This window comes from Akebia trifoliata, chromosome 14 (assembly GCF_017979445.1).
Source record: "Akebia trifoliata isolate Shusen 1 chromosome 14, ASM1797944v1, whole genome shotgun sequence".
In the NCBI taxonomy this organism is placed as follows: Eukaryota; Viridiplantae; Streptophyta; class Magnoliopsida; order Ranunculales; family Lardizabalaceae; genus Akebia; species Akebia trifoliata.
Window position 1 is genome coordinate 5,333,173 of NC_141388.1, and position 15,407 is coordinate 5,348,579.

General features: G+C 34.0%; 2 protein-coding genes across 2 annotated transcripts; one reads left to right on the plus strand and one right to left on the minus strand.

Annotated features, from left to right (window-relative positions):
• Nucleotides 1–1,055: 1,055 nt before the first annotated feature.
• Nucleotides 1,056–8,358, plus strand: LOC147385755 (uncharacterized). The gene is made up of 6 exons (XM_086422742.1): nucleotides 1,056–1,366; nucleotides 2,213–2,321; nucleotides 4,990–5,120; nucleotides 5,237–5,311; nucleotides 5,441–5,590; nucleotides 6,743–8,358. The coding sequence occupies exons 1-6, from the start codon at nucleotides 1,142–1,144 to the stop codon at nucleotides 6,860–6,862; spliced, it is 810 nt and encodes a 269-aa protein (XP_086278868.1). The 5' UTR covers nucleotides 1,056–1,141; the 3' UTR covers nucleotides 6,863–8,358.
• Nucleotides 8,243–12,398, minus strand: LOC147385756 (DNA-binding protein S1FA-like). The gene is made up of 3 exons (XM_086422743.1): nucleotides 12,205–12,398; nucleotides 12,028–12,098; nucleotides 8,243–8,574 (listed from the first exon to the last, which is right to left on the minus strand). Exons 2-3 carry the CDS (start codon nucleotides 12,055–12,057, stop codon nucleotides 8,362–8,364), a joined length of 243 nt encoding a protein of 80 aa, XP_086278869.1. The 5' UTR covers nucleotides 12,058–12,098; nucleotides 12,205–12,398; the 3' UTR covers nucleotides 8,243–8,361.
• Between the last annotated feature and the right edge of the window lie 3,009 nt (nucleotides 12,399–15,407).

Sequence of the window (15,407 nt, forward strand, 5' to 3'; positions counted from 1 at the left end):
CCTTAAAGAGCCTATTTTTAAGAAAATTATCAAAGACCCAATTGACCTCAACATATCATTCTCCACATCCACCATCATTTTCTTACCTAATGGTAAACCCTACACCTCTCTACTGAACCAAAATCCGAGGAGTTCTACCAAAGGAGAAGCTCAAAACATTTGTTGGGATTATCATTGTAATTATATATATATATATATATTTATTTATTTATTTATTTATTTATTTATCATGAAGGTTAATTTTCATCTAAGTTTGAATTTATTTTTACATTTTTGGGATTGAATTTATTTTGTTTGAACTTGTATTTATTTTTTGTACTAAATTTATCTTTGTTTAGGTCAATGAGGTATTTTTTGAGGCCTACAAATCGAAAATGTTGTTTAATGTGGGCAAAGATTTCAATACTATTTCTTCTAGGTTTTTTTAGGCTAGTGAACTGACATTTTTTTGAGTATACAGGGTGTGTTTAAGATCTCATTATATTTTTTCCCTTGGAAAGGGTCTATTATGTAAGTTAGTATCGAAATTTTATAAAGAGATTTGCACGATCCTACAAAAATATTTTGCACAAAGAAATCTCTTTATTTAATTTTGGTAACTTCCTACAAAACAAAAGAGTGTTATAATTGTGTAACTCAACTTGACACGATAACTCAAAATCTCAATTGACGTGTGCCTTTCAAGAACCATATATCTTTTCTCTCAAGATACATAATTACATATACTCATAAAACATGTGCAATTGTGCATTCTGAGAGAAAAATCTACAGTTCTTGTACTTGCCACGTCTATGAGTTTTTGAGTTACCTTGTCAGGTTGAGTTGTAAAATCAAAACTCAACAAAAGAATGTGTTTTCGATAGGAAGCTATCGAAACGTTTTGCACAAATTTGATAGGATTCTATCGAATTAATATGGGCTTGATAAAGGATAATAAGTGGGTCTTGAAAGAGAATTTGAAATTTGGGGTGGTGCGAAGAGTAATTATAGGTGTAGTGAGAATGGGTCGTCAGCTTACATAGGAATATTATATAAGGAGGTGGGGGCGTGGCAGTACAGTTGGTTACAAAGCGAAATCGAAAAACGGTTTTTGTTTGTTTTAGGGCGCGCGAGTTACAGAGAGAGAGAGAGAGAGAGAGAGATGGGGGAGCATTGCAGAAGCAATGGCCATGGAGGACAGTTGGAGACGGGCAAAGCAGAGAAAGCTGTGTGGTTGATGAAGTGTTCTCCTGTGGTGTCTCGGTCTTGGCAATCTCAGTCTGAGTTTGTTGGATCTTTTGGTTCTACTCCTCCTCCAACCCTAGCTAAGGTCGTCCTCTCTATCGATCCTCTCCACTCCAACGAAGATGACGACTCTTCTCCCCAGGTTTTCTAATTTCAAATCGATTCTATTCTTTTCTAGGGCTTTTTTTTCTTGAATCTTCATGCATGGATGCATGTGGGCTTATAGAAATGATAAGGTCGAGATGATATTAGTGTGTGTTCTGGGTCCAATTTGATAGATAAATTCGATTAAATGTGATCCTCATCTAATGAAACAATTTCAATTTGTTAGAAATTGAAATTACAACATCATTTACTTATCAAAAAAGAATTACAACATTGTTCAGTCTTGGAGACCCTACCTGATAACAGAATCTTGGACATGCTATTTAAGGAAAAATTTATACACGATGAGAAGCTGCCCATTCAATTAAATCTTGAATTTAACAGAATTTTGGACCTATTATTGAGGCAAAATTTCTTCATGATGAGAGGATACCCATTTCAATGAAAGCTTGAATATAACACAATTTTGGACTTATTATTAAGGCAAAATCTGTACATGATAAGAAGCGGCACAATTCAATGAGATGGTACATATATTGGGCCTCTTGTGTATTTATGGACTCTTGGATACACTCTTTATACCCACAAATTTGCTCAATTCTTGGGTATTCTAGGAGCAAATATGGGTCAACTTGTTCAATAATGGGTAATGATAGAATTTTACTCATGTGATACCTATCTCCAATTCAAATGGGCAACCCATTGAGATTTTCTGTGGTTCTATGAGGACAGAAGGTTTATATATATTTTTTTTGTTATTTTTATTTAATTTCTTTAATTTTAATTAGTTGAAGGAAAGAATTGGTTGTTTCTTATTGAAATTGATCTTCTTTTAAAATTACTTTTTGCGCAATTTTTTATACATTTCTCAATTGATGATCAGTTCACAATGGAATTGGCTGGCAATGATTTTGGGAATATACCCAAGTGTTACTCTTTGGATATGTCGAAAGGCTTTATTCCGATGTGCGTTTTTTCTCAGACGAATCAAGGTGAGATTGCAATATGGTCTCTAAAGTATTATTTTTTTAAATTTGAAATTTTCTGACATGAATATTATGACCTTTCAGTTAAACTAAATCAAAATAGGTCATTCACTTTGATTTTACATTAGATTTATGTCCATCTCTTCACTCCCATATTTTATTGGAACTTGTGTTTGTTTTCATTTTCTCTTTCATAGCATCATTACCTGATATTAATCTTAAAACAGCCAGGTTAATGTTTTTTTTTTTTTTTAAAACCTTGTAGAAAATACTAAATGATGGTATTGGGTCACTTATTTGGATTTTGATTCTTATATCTCTATACAAGCTTTTATGTTTCAAAACTCAAAATCTGAGTTGAACTTGGTGAGGGGTTTGGGTCCAAGGCTTGGCCAAAGTTTTCTGGTTGTTGCTTTGAAAAGTGTTTAATTAGCTCTTTCTTTTTTTGTAAGTATAGAAAAAAAATTACTCAAAGAGAAAAGCACAAGAGGTTAAGGAAACCCACCTAAAGATATACAAAAAAATTAGAAAACCAACAAGAAAATAAATTACATTTTTTCCTTATAGACAAAAGCCCACTTGAAGGTATAAACTCCTCGGAAAACAAAATAATCTGCATTCCTTAAAGAGTTTACACCAAAAAAAGACAAGACCTAAAATGCTAATGATGATCTTGCTGAGGGGAGGCTCCTTCCCATTAAAATGTGCATGTTTCTCTTCTTCCAAATAACTTCAACAAACCACAAAAGGAATTATGGCTCCAAGTTATCTCTTTCTCGAACTAAAAACTGTAGATTGTCGGTTTTAAAAAAAGAACAGGACTGATCTAGGGAAGCCCAATTAATATTGAATAGAATAATGAAAGAAGATCAAATAGCACAAGCAAAATTACAATGAGTGAGGAGGTGACCAACACATTTTCCATATGCTTTACATTATAAGAAAAGGTCAGTACAAATAATTCCAAGAGAAATTATCTGGTCCACGGTCTAAATCTGTTTTAGTCTTCGTCCACACGAAGAAAAAGCTACCTTTTATTGGATTTTTTTTTTGTTTTTTTTTTGACAGGTAGCTTTTATAGGATTTTAAATCCCCAAACAAAGGAAGCTAACAACATAGAAGAGCGTAAATGAACTAGGGACTGATAAAAGCATTTGAATAAAAATACTCCATCATGACTCCACAACCAAACCCAATGGTCCTCACCTAAGGTAGAAACAGGGATGGTTGATATGCTACTAATAAGGCTAGCAAGAGAATTATCCTCCCAATCGTTGAAACTTCTCCTACAACCAAAGTCCCAAGATAAACCACCATCATATGGAACCATTAAATTCTGAATCAGTAAATTTTTCTTAATAAAGATAGTGTATATGTATGAAAATTGATTTTTAAGAAGAGAAACACCACACCGGTAGTCTTCCCAGGATCGATCTCTATTCTCTATGCCTACCCAAAAGACAATCATTTCTTTGGAATTCAAGAAGCACATTTAGGAAACCTCTCCAAATACCACAACCATATGATGATTGCACCTCTCCACTCTCCTTCTTTCAAAGGTCAGGTGTCCATAAACATGTTTAACATTTTGACTCTCTATGGACTCTAATGCGTCAGTGATTTTTATTTATTTATTTCATTATTTCAATATTTTGATTAGCATTTATCATATATTATAAGTTCTACCATTTTCCAATTAAATTATTTTGTAGCAAATATAACATTAATGTACTTTTGTCAATAGGTAAAATAAATACTTTTGGTAAATTACAAGTTCTTTCTACAAGCAATTTATATTTATTTCTTTTATACATTTTATCAATATCTTTAGAATGTTTTTTCAGAAAAGAATATTTTGTCTGAAATTAATTCCAAATTAAAATATTTCGTGAAATGAAATGAATTGTGATTTTCATTGAAATATATCCATAAGTAAACTGTCGACTAAATTTCGTGTCAAGTCTGTTTGGAAATGGAATTATTTTGGTATAATTTCATGGAAATATGTCGCAATTGTATACCATTGTTCCTAGTCATTCAAAGGTATCTAGTATAGGACACTTACGTTGGGATGTTCGTTGAGTGCCTCTACTGACCCAGTGATCTGGATCTTGGTATGTGAGTTCATAGATTCCTTACAACCACATTGTATGATTGAGCTCTTTGTTCCTGAAGAGCTCCACGAGATCTTCTAGATCGAAGTCAACCAACAAATGATAGTCATTTTCCTGGTTGTTTGCCAGATTTTGCTGTTGTCGAAACAAATGGTTCGGCAAATGAGATTTAAATTTTGTCTGAGGGATCTTTTGGAAGGGCCTCATGCCAGGATACAGTTCACCCTGCTTTTGTAATATGCTTAATTAGATAGGGGGCTTCTTCCTGATATTCTAACCTGATGCACATGTTCTTCATGTTTAGATGATGTAGATTGAGGTTGACCTTTGCATAAAGCCTTATGCCAGAAATTCGGGGTTGCTGAGTGAATCCCATTCGTCCATTCACTTCTTACAATTATAATGACGGATAGTCATTCTAATTTTCAAATTGTTTTCTGCATCTGATAATTTCTCTGGGCAACGCAAAATTTTCTTTGAAGAAAATTTATTTTTCTTTCCTAAGACTTTCAGTTAGACAAAATTAACCAATCTTGATGAAAAATTCTTCTACTTTATAGGGAAAGTTTCAGTGGAGGGGAAAGTGCTGAATAAATTTGACATGAAGCCCCATAATGAACATATGGAGGAGTATGGCAAACTCTGCCGTGAACGGACAAATAAGTATATGATCAAAAGTAGACAAGTGCAGGTGTAGTTCATTCTCCTTTGTTACTTCCATTTTTTTTTTCCTTAATTGCTCTTGGTTTTTTCTTTTTTCAAATAGTTTTTTGCTTTTTTTTATTTTCCCTTTGTCGATTCTTGAAGGTGATTGACAATGATCGTGGAGAACTTATGAGGCCTTTGCCTGGGATGGTTGGTTTAGTGGCATCTGGTTCCAAGGTAATCACTGTCTGCCCTTATTATTTGTTACCTTCTCACTTACCTTAACTAAATCCTGCCCTGAAATAGATGTATGAGAATCTTTTCTTCTTCTTTTTTGAACAAGTTTTTCTGTTGTTTTCTGGATAGGATAAGAAGAAACCAATACCAGTTAGGGGATCGGACACAAAAAGAACAAGAAGGGACCGTGGAGAAATGGAAGCCATTATGTTTAAGCTTTTTGAAAGGCAACCAAATTGGACACTAAGGCAATTGATCCAACAGACGGACCAACCTGAAGTACGTATTTTGGCATCTTTGGTTTTGCATAACCTTATGTTGGTAAAAACTTTAGAGGGCTCACTTTCTGACGGAGTCTTATCCCTTTATCAGTTGTTTCTTAGAAAGTGCTTCAGAAAACTATGTTTCTTTACATGAGATCTCTGTATATAATTTCCTTGCTGATATCTATTACTTTATCATCGGTACATAGTCAAAAGTTGAGCTATCCACTGAAATACTACTGATAATCAAACTCCTTACTCCGTAGATGCTATGGTTCTGTTGTGCCTCACAGTGCACTAAATGCTTTGAAATTTTTATACAGGAAGCTTTCTGAAAACATAACCGGAGGATATTATTTTTCTGCCTATGATGCATAACCAGAACAAATGCTATTTGTGAATTGGACATGCTACCATTAAATTGGTACGAGCATGCACCAAGATAAATATCCTAAGCTACTAGAATTAAAAACACATCATAAAAAACTGCATTAGTGACTAGTACAAAGCATGCGTCAAAATAAACAACATAAGCATTAATGCATGTCTAAAAATAGTAGGACATCTTGTTTTATGGTCTTTAAAGAAACATATCATGTGGGAAACAACATCGAAGATCCAAACATGAGACTTTGCTGAAAAATTAGTTTTGAAAATAATTATATTTTTTAGTGGACCCCAATGCAATGTGAGAAGACCATAGGGCCAAAAGTCGACATGATGCTAATATTATTTCAGATTTTGTGAGTGAGTCTGCTTACTTGCATCTGTACAGTGATGTGGGTTCAGAAAGAAATGAAAACTGACTACCTGTATGGGCTGCTAACATTTTCGTGCATACAGTGTCATATGACTCCTAATATGCAAACAGCAGCCATTGATCTTGATTTTGCAGCACATGGTGCTAGATCCGGGCTTTGTCCTGATAAGAGCAGGAAAAGGTTTACTGTAAAATAAGAAGTGCCTCACAGCCCGTCCTGAACAGCCCATAGGTCTGTAATATATGAGTGATCCTGAAGAAACTGTAGGTGTAGGCAACAGCAACCCATTCTTTGTGGGTTGAATAATATTTACACATGAACTATCACCTTGTGATAATTGAGGAGGTAAATATCAGATTTTATGCACCCAAAAATTACTGATTCATTTATATTCATATTCTTTGCAGCAATTTCTCAAAGATATACTGAAAGACCTTTGTGCCTACAACAACAAGGGAGCAAATCAAGGCACCTATGAGCTAAAGCCCGAGTATAAGAGATCGAACGAGGAAATGAAACCTGAGTAGATCATAGTTTGTCAATTTGCTGGTGCTGAGCAAGGCCATAATAACTAATCATTACAGCGACTACTTTTCTTTGTCCAAGATACCATCTTTGTTGATAGCGTTTTTTTGAGACTTTTTTAAAGGAGAACTAGACTGGCATGGTAACAAGAGTATAGAAGAGTTTTTACTTTCTGGTGCAATCTTGCAATTTAAATTTTGAGTTGTGGTTTTTTTTTTCTTTTTTTTTTTTTTTTGTAGAAAAAAGTTTTGTTAGCTTGCTCAAGCAAAGTATTGAGTTTTTCTTATTAGACATGGATGAAGCTTATGTAATGAATCCTTTATGGGCACCCATTAATACTGGGACTTCCATTTTTTTTTCCTTATGTTTTTTTGAATACATGTTATGACTGTATTCAAATATCTTTGTGCCTAGTTGCACTGCCTCAAACTATCTTGTGTGGCCTTCCTTACATCCATTTAGAACCTTCAACTTGAATGTTGTTTCTTTATTAGTGTTACAATTTTCGTTGCACAAACCTTCTCAATCAGTTTAAGCTGATCTTTTTTAATAGTAATTTTGACATACCCATACCCACTCTGGATTTTAGTGAATATTTGAGATACCCCTGCATTTTCTTGCTGATAACATATCCATTGACTGTGGCCCATGGTTTTAAAACTTGTTTTGATGTCTCGTCCATGAAGGAGTCCGATACATACATTTGAGTCATCTCGTTCAAATATGAACTGAGTTTAAATCTTGTCCAGTACATTTGACTTGTCTATCCGTCTTGTTGGTGGATGGATACTGAGATGTATTGGACGACGAGATTTAAAACCATGTTGTGGTCTTCTTGAGAGAGTACATAGAAAATGACCCCGAAAAAAAATGGCCTCACCTTCAACCTATCGCCAATAACCACAATGCTTTTCCCTCCAAAACCTTTCACCTTCAACCTTGGGTTTCAGTGATTCACCACTTTTTCTCCTCACAATTTGATTAATTACTCAATTTTAGCTACTGTTAATCTGTTATGTCTTCTAAATAAATGAGAAAGTAAACTAAGAAGGTTTCTACCCTAGATGAAAAAAATCACTGGATTTTTATATATAAAAATATTGAAGAGGTTAAGCAATGGATTTTACATGGGGGAAATCAATAGCAAGAGGTGGAAGATGGCAGAATTTCAATCATCTTCTTTATATCACTCTTAGAAGACCACGCTCAAGGGTATTTCGTCAGTTCTAAAACATGGGTCTCTAATTTTCACCAAAACCCGTAGAATTACCTTGAAATTACACTTTCTAAAGTTTAAGAACAAGAGACCAGTACCCTTCCCCAGACAACTATCTAAATGGGTAAATTTTGAATCAAGGTTAACATTCAATACTATCTGAAAAAAAAAAGGTAATAATGTATCAACATAATAACCAACATCAAGAAAGGAAAAATCTCAATGTAGCAGCTCAACCCAAGAGACACGAGAAAATTAGAGTCTTAAACTAGTACTATTATACTACTACTCTCCTGGTGCTGAGACACCTTGCTTCAGCCTCTCCTTCTTCATCTTCTTCTTTGAGACAGGTTTCTTCTTCTTTGGTGGAAGGGTTTTCTGAGCATAAATGTAGAGGACGTAATTCCCAACAAGGAAGATCAGCAGTATACCCACCACAACTAGCAGGACTATCAGCCCTGGATTGAAACCTTTTGTTTCCAGATCCTTCACATTTCCCTGTTCACAAGTTGAACGGCAAATACATTTAATGTTCTATCAACCAAAATGTAGAAAAACATGGAACAACGAGGAGATGTAATACCACAGGAGAACATGAAAAAAAAAAAATTAATTCTAACAAATCCCCATGAGGATTAGGAAAAATGATAATTGTTTGATCCATAACATGGACCATTTTAATTCACGGCTGTGAGAGCTCCGATAAGTGTGAGATTTTAGAAAAGATGAGATTAGTCAGTGATTATGAACTACAATTTTCTGTTCATAGAGCTCACAATTATTGAAGTATATACTTAGGTCACAGCTGAAACAGTCAATTGGTTAAGGAAGCAACCATTCTACTAGTGTTGCCATCAGGTAAACCTGTTTTTAATGAGATCAGTAACTCAGTACTGGCGGGAATCAAATCCAGGTCAATGGTATCATCACTCAAAGACTTTAATGTCAGTCTTCCCTAGCATTTAACATGCCAGGGAAAATGTCTCGTCCTCGCCCTCCTTCAACCACTAGACTCAGTTTTCAGTCTCCAACTAAATTTTCCCCATATCTAGAGACTTCAAACTATTTTTTTATTCAATTTCTATTCACTTTCCTTTCCCATTGATCTCCATGAAACTGATTACTTCGGATTTTTGTTTTCTTCCAAACCCAGAATAGTCCGTCTAGAAAAGAATTGGCTAATTTGTTGACTTAAAAAACTGTAGCTCTTGTTGATGTATCCAATGTTTGTTCATTCTAACAAAATTAATATTTTAATAACAAAATTCTGTTTTTTAGGTACCTTTTCATTTGTATTGTTTCAAATAGGTGCGTCCTTCAAATCTGTCTGTTTGTCTACCCTTTGCCCATCTATAAATCCACTCCCTTTGCTTCAAAAGAAATTATTCCAACTGAAAATACCTCGCAAATCCTACTGTTTCTCACTTGTGTACCCTTACACAAAAGAAAAAAAATCTATTACTCTTGTTTGTTCAGACCACACAGAATCTGCATCTCTTTATCTTGTCCGTCGAGGTTCATGCAGTGTTCACAACAGAAAAAAAAAAAAGTAGAATTTTTATTTTATGCTATTGTGATACATCTGAACAAAAGAATTGAAGGTGCTGGGTTCTTTGGACCTCTGCTTTTGGTGCAGAAAACGCTAGACAGACAGTAAGAACTAGTGTGTTGCCTCAGAGGCCTCATTGCCGAAGAAGTGCCTGCATCTGTTTGTTTTTTTTCTAAAACACACAGGGCGCAAAACATCTTTAAGAAAGCGACATAGTACGTGCCTCAACCCGGTCATATTCATCAGAAACAAGTTAGATCAATCAGTGCAAGGATAGAAAATTTCTGGAAAAGTGGTCGAGGTATTTATACTATTTTTCATTCAAATAACTTAAGGCTTTATCCGCAATTTTCCTACTACATAAGGACAACACTGGATCTGGAAGCTTTTGATTGCATCGCGATCATGTTTCCTTGTCAATCTTATTCTTTTACTTTCAGTCATCCAACGTTTCCAGACTTACAATTGCTTGCCTCCTTTTTGAAGGTATATAAGAAACATAAAATGGATAATCAAAATCAATGAAAATTTACCAAAACTTTCAAGAAAATAATTGACAACAAAGGAAAATTTAAAAGTTCAAAGAGTTGTTTAAATTTTGGTAGTTTTATATATATGTATATATATATATATTTATTAATACCATCCACTCTCTTTAATGTGGAAATAACTAAAAGGGGGAATCATCTTTGTGCATCAATTGGCCATCCATTTTTCATATGCAATGGCATGATATAATGAGAAGATATCTAACAGCTCATGAACTCAATCTAACCAATAAGGATTCCACCCACTTAAGTTCAGGCCAATTAGATTAACTTGATCAGACATTTTCTTAAACCTACATAGGGAAATACATTAAACTCTAACACCATGATATATTTAGGACGAAGCTCTCAAACCATGAAGAATAAGAAACTACATAGGGAAACACATTAAACTCTAACCAATAAGGATTCCACCCACTTAAGTTCAGGCCAATTAGATCAACTTGATCATACATTGTCTTAAACCAACTGGGAGGATACAAAACATTTCCAAAGATTGCTAAACTTACTTTAAAAGACCAAACACCCTAAAAAAAAAAAAAAAATCAATAAATCTTCTTCCTCCTTCCTAGCCCTAGGGGCGGAGCTAGTAAAAGAGCTTGGGGGGGTAATTGCCCCTACAAAACTTTGAGATAACCCTGTATTTTCAACTAACTACATGCCTCATTCCCCCCCCCCCCCCTTTCAGTTTTTGAAGACGACATTGGAAAAGACATATAAAATATCCTTTTATTCAATTTCCAACAAAAAACCTCTGAATTTCTCCCTAAAACAATTCATCTTCAAGCTCTTCAACTGTACCATCAACTATAGCTTGCCCCCACTACAATAAAATCATGGCTCCGCCCCTGCCTAGCCCCCCTTCTCAACATTGTCTTTCCATTATCAAAGATTCCCATTGTGTTAGGGTTGCCTCCACTTGTAAAAGAGGTAATTCCTAAAGTGGTTCAGTCTTACTCTTTTGACCAAATTAAGAGGTTAAGCAATGACACCTGCAAGATGATTTTTCACTCTTTGGGACTTGATGAGACTCCAAAGATTGCCTATTTGACTTGTAAAAGGAGGATCCAATATTTTGATTAAGATGATAGTATACAAATATACACTGGGAGAATCCATTATTCATCCAACTATATAAATTTAAAGCTACACATATCAGATTGCAAATACCTCATCCATAAAAAAATAAAAATAAAAATGAGCCAAAAAAATGAGCAAGATTAAACAGTTCTAGGAGGAAAACTCAAACCAAAAAGAAAAAGAGAAACAATTTAACGTTCAAATATAAACAGCTAAATGCTCATATCTCAAAATTTAACACAAAAACTAGGTTAATTTGTTCAAAAAACTAGAAAAGCACAATTTTTTTGAAGTAATTTCTAGTTACCATCTGGACTCCAGCACAAATTAAGCTGCACATCGTTAAAGTAGGGATAGACAATTAGAGAAAGATAAGTTATCTGGTTCTTATCCCACGCCTGGCTAGTAAAATCAATTATTTTTTATGAACCAGATTGTCCAATCAGATCTCAATTTCGATAGCAACTTTGAAGAAAATGATCATCAGTAGTGTTCCATGATCCAACTTTTAAAGCGCTTGACAAAATAAAATCTTCCACCAAAATCAAACAGAAAAGATTACATCTCTAAATAAACTAATACCAAATACACAAATTCACAAATATAAGCTCAAACAAACAGCAGAGACCAATAGAATTCAAACAAAACTGAAACTTGATTAACAAAAACCTTACATACACAAGCTCAAGAAAACAGATCTACGGATTACTGAACCTAGGACTCAATTTGAATCAACAACAACAAATGAAGAATTTGAACGTTTTCAAAGCATACCATTTGTTCAAAATCAGCTTTTTCCGCCATTTCTGAAACTCAGAAAAATCTCCCCAGCAAAACCTTCTTCTCTGCACGACATGCATTCAATCAAAACCAGAGGCCAAGCACAAATTCAACAAAAAATAAGTAAAAATTGAGATCAAAGAAAATCTTCGAAGAGAGATCGATTTGTACCTCTTGAATCGAAAAATTCTAGAAAAATGCGCGAAATTTAGACAAATCGGAAAGACAGATCCTGGTCGAGGAAGAAATTCGACTGGTTTTCAATTGTGGAAAATCAGCTTCAATCTACGTTTGACGCTGTACATCAAACATACGGCTGAGATGGGAGAATATTCCCTAGGGATTTCTTTTGAAACAGATTCTTACTAAACCTGCATTGATCCCCTAGAGAAGTCAATCTTTTATTTATATCTATGATAGCTGAAGTTTCTGACGTGGTGTATTGTGATTGGTGAAACTTACGTGGTGCACGTTGTAATTGGGAAATGATTTGCATAGTTTAAATAGGATGTGCAGAGAAAATTCGTAGACTGACAGACTCGGAACTTTTGGTCATAGGAAGACCATTTTCTTAAGATTAGGCACAAAATTCACCAATTTTTCTTTAAAAAATCTTAAAATGCTCCGATGATGAACAAGTTGGGGCTTAAAATGAGTTGGAACTGGGATCGATCTGAGTATAACCATATTCAGATTTTTTTTATTTTATTTGGATCTAAATCTAACTCGAATCCTACTAAATAAAATCATATTTGAATCATTTTTATTTTCATTTAAACCAAATTTGATTTGATCTGATTCAAGTTGAGTTGGATATTTCCAAAGTTGTAAACATGAGATTTTCATTGTGAGAATCTTGTTACAACGTGATTTAGAGTTGCCACCATTCTTTTTTAGAAATGAGTGTGAAAAAACACCCGAAAATAATTTAAAAAAAAAAAAAATGGTTTCCATTGTAATGACTATTGATTACGAAAAATGATTCGCTCATTTATGGTTTGATATTAATGTGAGATATGAAGGGATATCTTATGGAAAAATGATACCTTAATGGAACTTACATTATTTCCATGAGTTGGAAAGTTGATTTAGGCTTTTAGAAAGATTTCACGTTTGGAATTTCTTTAGAGTCATAACATTAATGCATGCATGGCTAAAAACTTACACTGCATTTGGATAGACTTCTTTGATGACTTCTACTCCTGCAAGAAGCTAGGAAACTTTTGGATAGAGTTCCTTGACACTTTTGCTCTTGTGTGAAGAGGTTTTTATTTTTAAGTGAAAAGCTCCAAAAAAATTTTATCTTTAGGTGAAAAGCTCCAAAAATTTGCTTTTGCGTAAGAGGTTCATTACATTTAGATAAAAAGCTTCTTAACAACTTCTACTCCTACAAGGGTTAGCAAACGTTTGGATAGAGTTTTTTTTTTAATGTTTTTACTCTTGCATGGAGAGGTTTTATCCACACAGAGTCGTTGTATCTACACAGTGCATTAATGTTTTTACTCCAAAAGAAGGGGACACATTTCTTCAACATTGACATGCATATGTGACATGGGTGCATTGTGTACATTATGATACATGAGAGATAAAAATGGGTTAAAAATACTTCAACTCCCAAATTTTCAATCAAGTCAAAGCCTAACCTACCGAGTGTGGGAAAAGGTATCCATTACATCTTAAAAATTTTCTAAGATATAAAGTAAAGAGATAAAAGAGGGAAGGGAATGTAAAAGCTTTAAAATAAAGACTAAACCCTAAACCCACCTTGCCCCTTTGTAGTTCTTTCTTGAGTTCTTTAAATAGATTACTTGATTTTGAGTTTTGAAGGTTGGGGTTTTTTTGTATATAATTTTAAAATTAGAAGTAGGTTGTTAGTTTTTGTATGGAGATTAACGTTAAAAGAAGTTGGGTTTTTTTGGTATTGAGCTTAAGGTTGGAAGAAAGGTTGAGAGAGTTGAGGGTTTTGATTTGAGATTTAGGTAGTATATTTTAGGGTTAAGAAAGGGGGGATTGAGATCATGGGCTTTTTTCATGGAAAATGGGGTATTTTATAAAAATTTTGATAGAATTTTTTTAGGTATAATGGTTCAAACCATGGACTTTGAGAAATAACAAGAGAATTGTATAGAAAAACCTTTTGATTTTAAATTTTCTTGAGGGCAGGTGATGAAATTGGGTATGGAGCGATTATGATCAAACTATTTGGCTAAGCCATGTGGGCTAGGCAATATGCCATAATTTTGGTAGTCATTAAGTAATAAGTGTAAAATGGATTTTGGAGAATGCATGTAGGAAGGACATGTGAAAAGATGGTGGGAGGCTCTCATGTAGTTTTCTCAAAAAGTTTAAGCAAATGATAGAAGGCAAAAAAATACTTTTGAGACCATGAATGAGGGAATACAATATGTAAAAGTGGTAGGCTTGGTCTTTTGTAAATATATAGTAAAGTGAATATTGAAATATATTTCTGAAACGGGTCAATGGGAGAGCTCCATGTATATACTTAAAAAATTTTCCTTCTGAGGGTAGAATTGGAAATTCTCACAATTTTAAAGATATTTACCAAAAATCCTAGTCATTTTTTGACCCCTTGCTTTTTTGAGGGAATCATTCTAATAATTTCTCAAGAGAATTGACTCTCAAATTAGTTTTGAGAGTTAGTCCACCAATGAGAAGTATTCTTGGATGTTGGAATTTATAAGTGATCATCAAATGTATTATTTTGAGGAAGGATGTGAGACCATGGGTTTTTAGGATTTGGTCATGGGCTTAGAATGTGCTAGACATTAGATTTACACTATGAGTTTAGAATATGGACTTGGGTTGTGGATTTAGCATGACTTGGATTTGAATTAGGTCGAATAGAATAAGCCTTGGTGTTGGAGATGAGCTTGTAATGGAAGGTTTTAGGTTGAATGGGCTTAGGTTAAGGTAGTGGGCTAGAGACTAGGGTTGGGTATTAAAACAAGATGAATGATGCATGAGAAAAATGCCAAAAGCCACTTCTTTTTGGAACTAAATTTAATACGTTTGAAAGTGTGGGATCTTCTCGAGTGGGCTCGTGCAAATCATAGTGCCTACAAAAACATTTAACTTTTACTTCTATACTTCTTTGTTAATTACTATAAAATTATATTTTACAATTATAATTCTTTTATTTTATAAGAATTTATTTTGTATTAAAATATTAAAAGATGATATTTGAAAAGAGTCGTGTTGGAATAACATTGAAATATACATCGTGGAGAACATTTCCTACATGGATGTGTGTCAGAACCATAGATACTTTTCATCGAGATACCACACGTAAGAAATTTTCCCGTACAATTTAATATTACTTCAGCATTATCTATTTAAAAAATATAAAAATATAA

What these genes read in the sequence shown, in the direction of transcription:
- LOC147385756 (XM_086422743.1), bottom strand. Translation starts at nt 12,057, where the DNA reads ATGGCGGAAAAAGCTGATTTTGAACAAATG. An exon ending in AAGCTGATTTTGAACAAATG is followed by an intron (nt 8,575 to 12,027) that starts GTATGCTTTGAA and finishes ACTTGTGAACAG; the next exon opens with GGAAATGTGAAGGATCTGGA.
- LOC147385755 (XM_086422742.1), top strand. Translation starts at nt 1,142, where the DNA reads ATGGGGGAGCATTGCAGAAGCAATGGCCATGGAGGACAGTTGGAGACG. An exon ending in ATGACGACTCTTCTCCCCAG is followed by an intron (nt 1,367 to 2,212) that starts GTTTTCTAATTT and finishes ATTGATGATCAG; the next exon opens with TTCACAATGGAATTGGCTGG. An exon ending in AACAGACGGACCAACCTGAA is followed by an intron (nt 5,591 to 6,742) that starts GTACGTATTTTG and finishes TATTCTTTGCAG; the next exon opens with CAATTTCTCAAAGATATACT.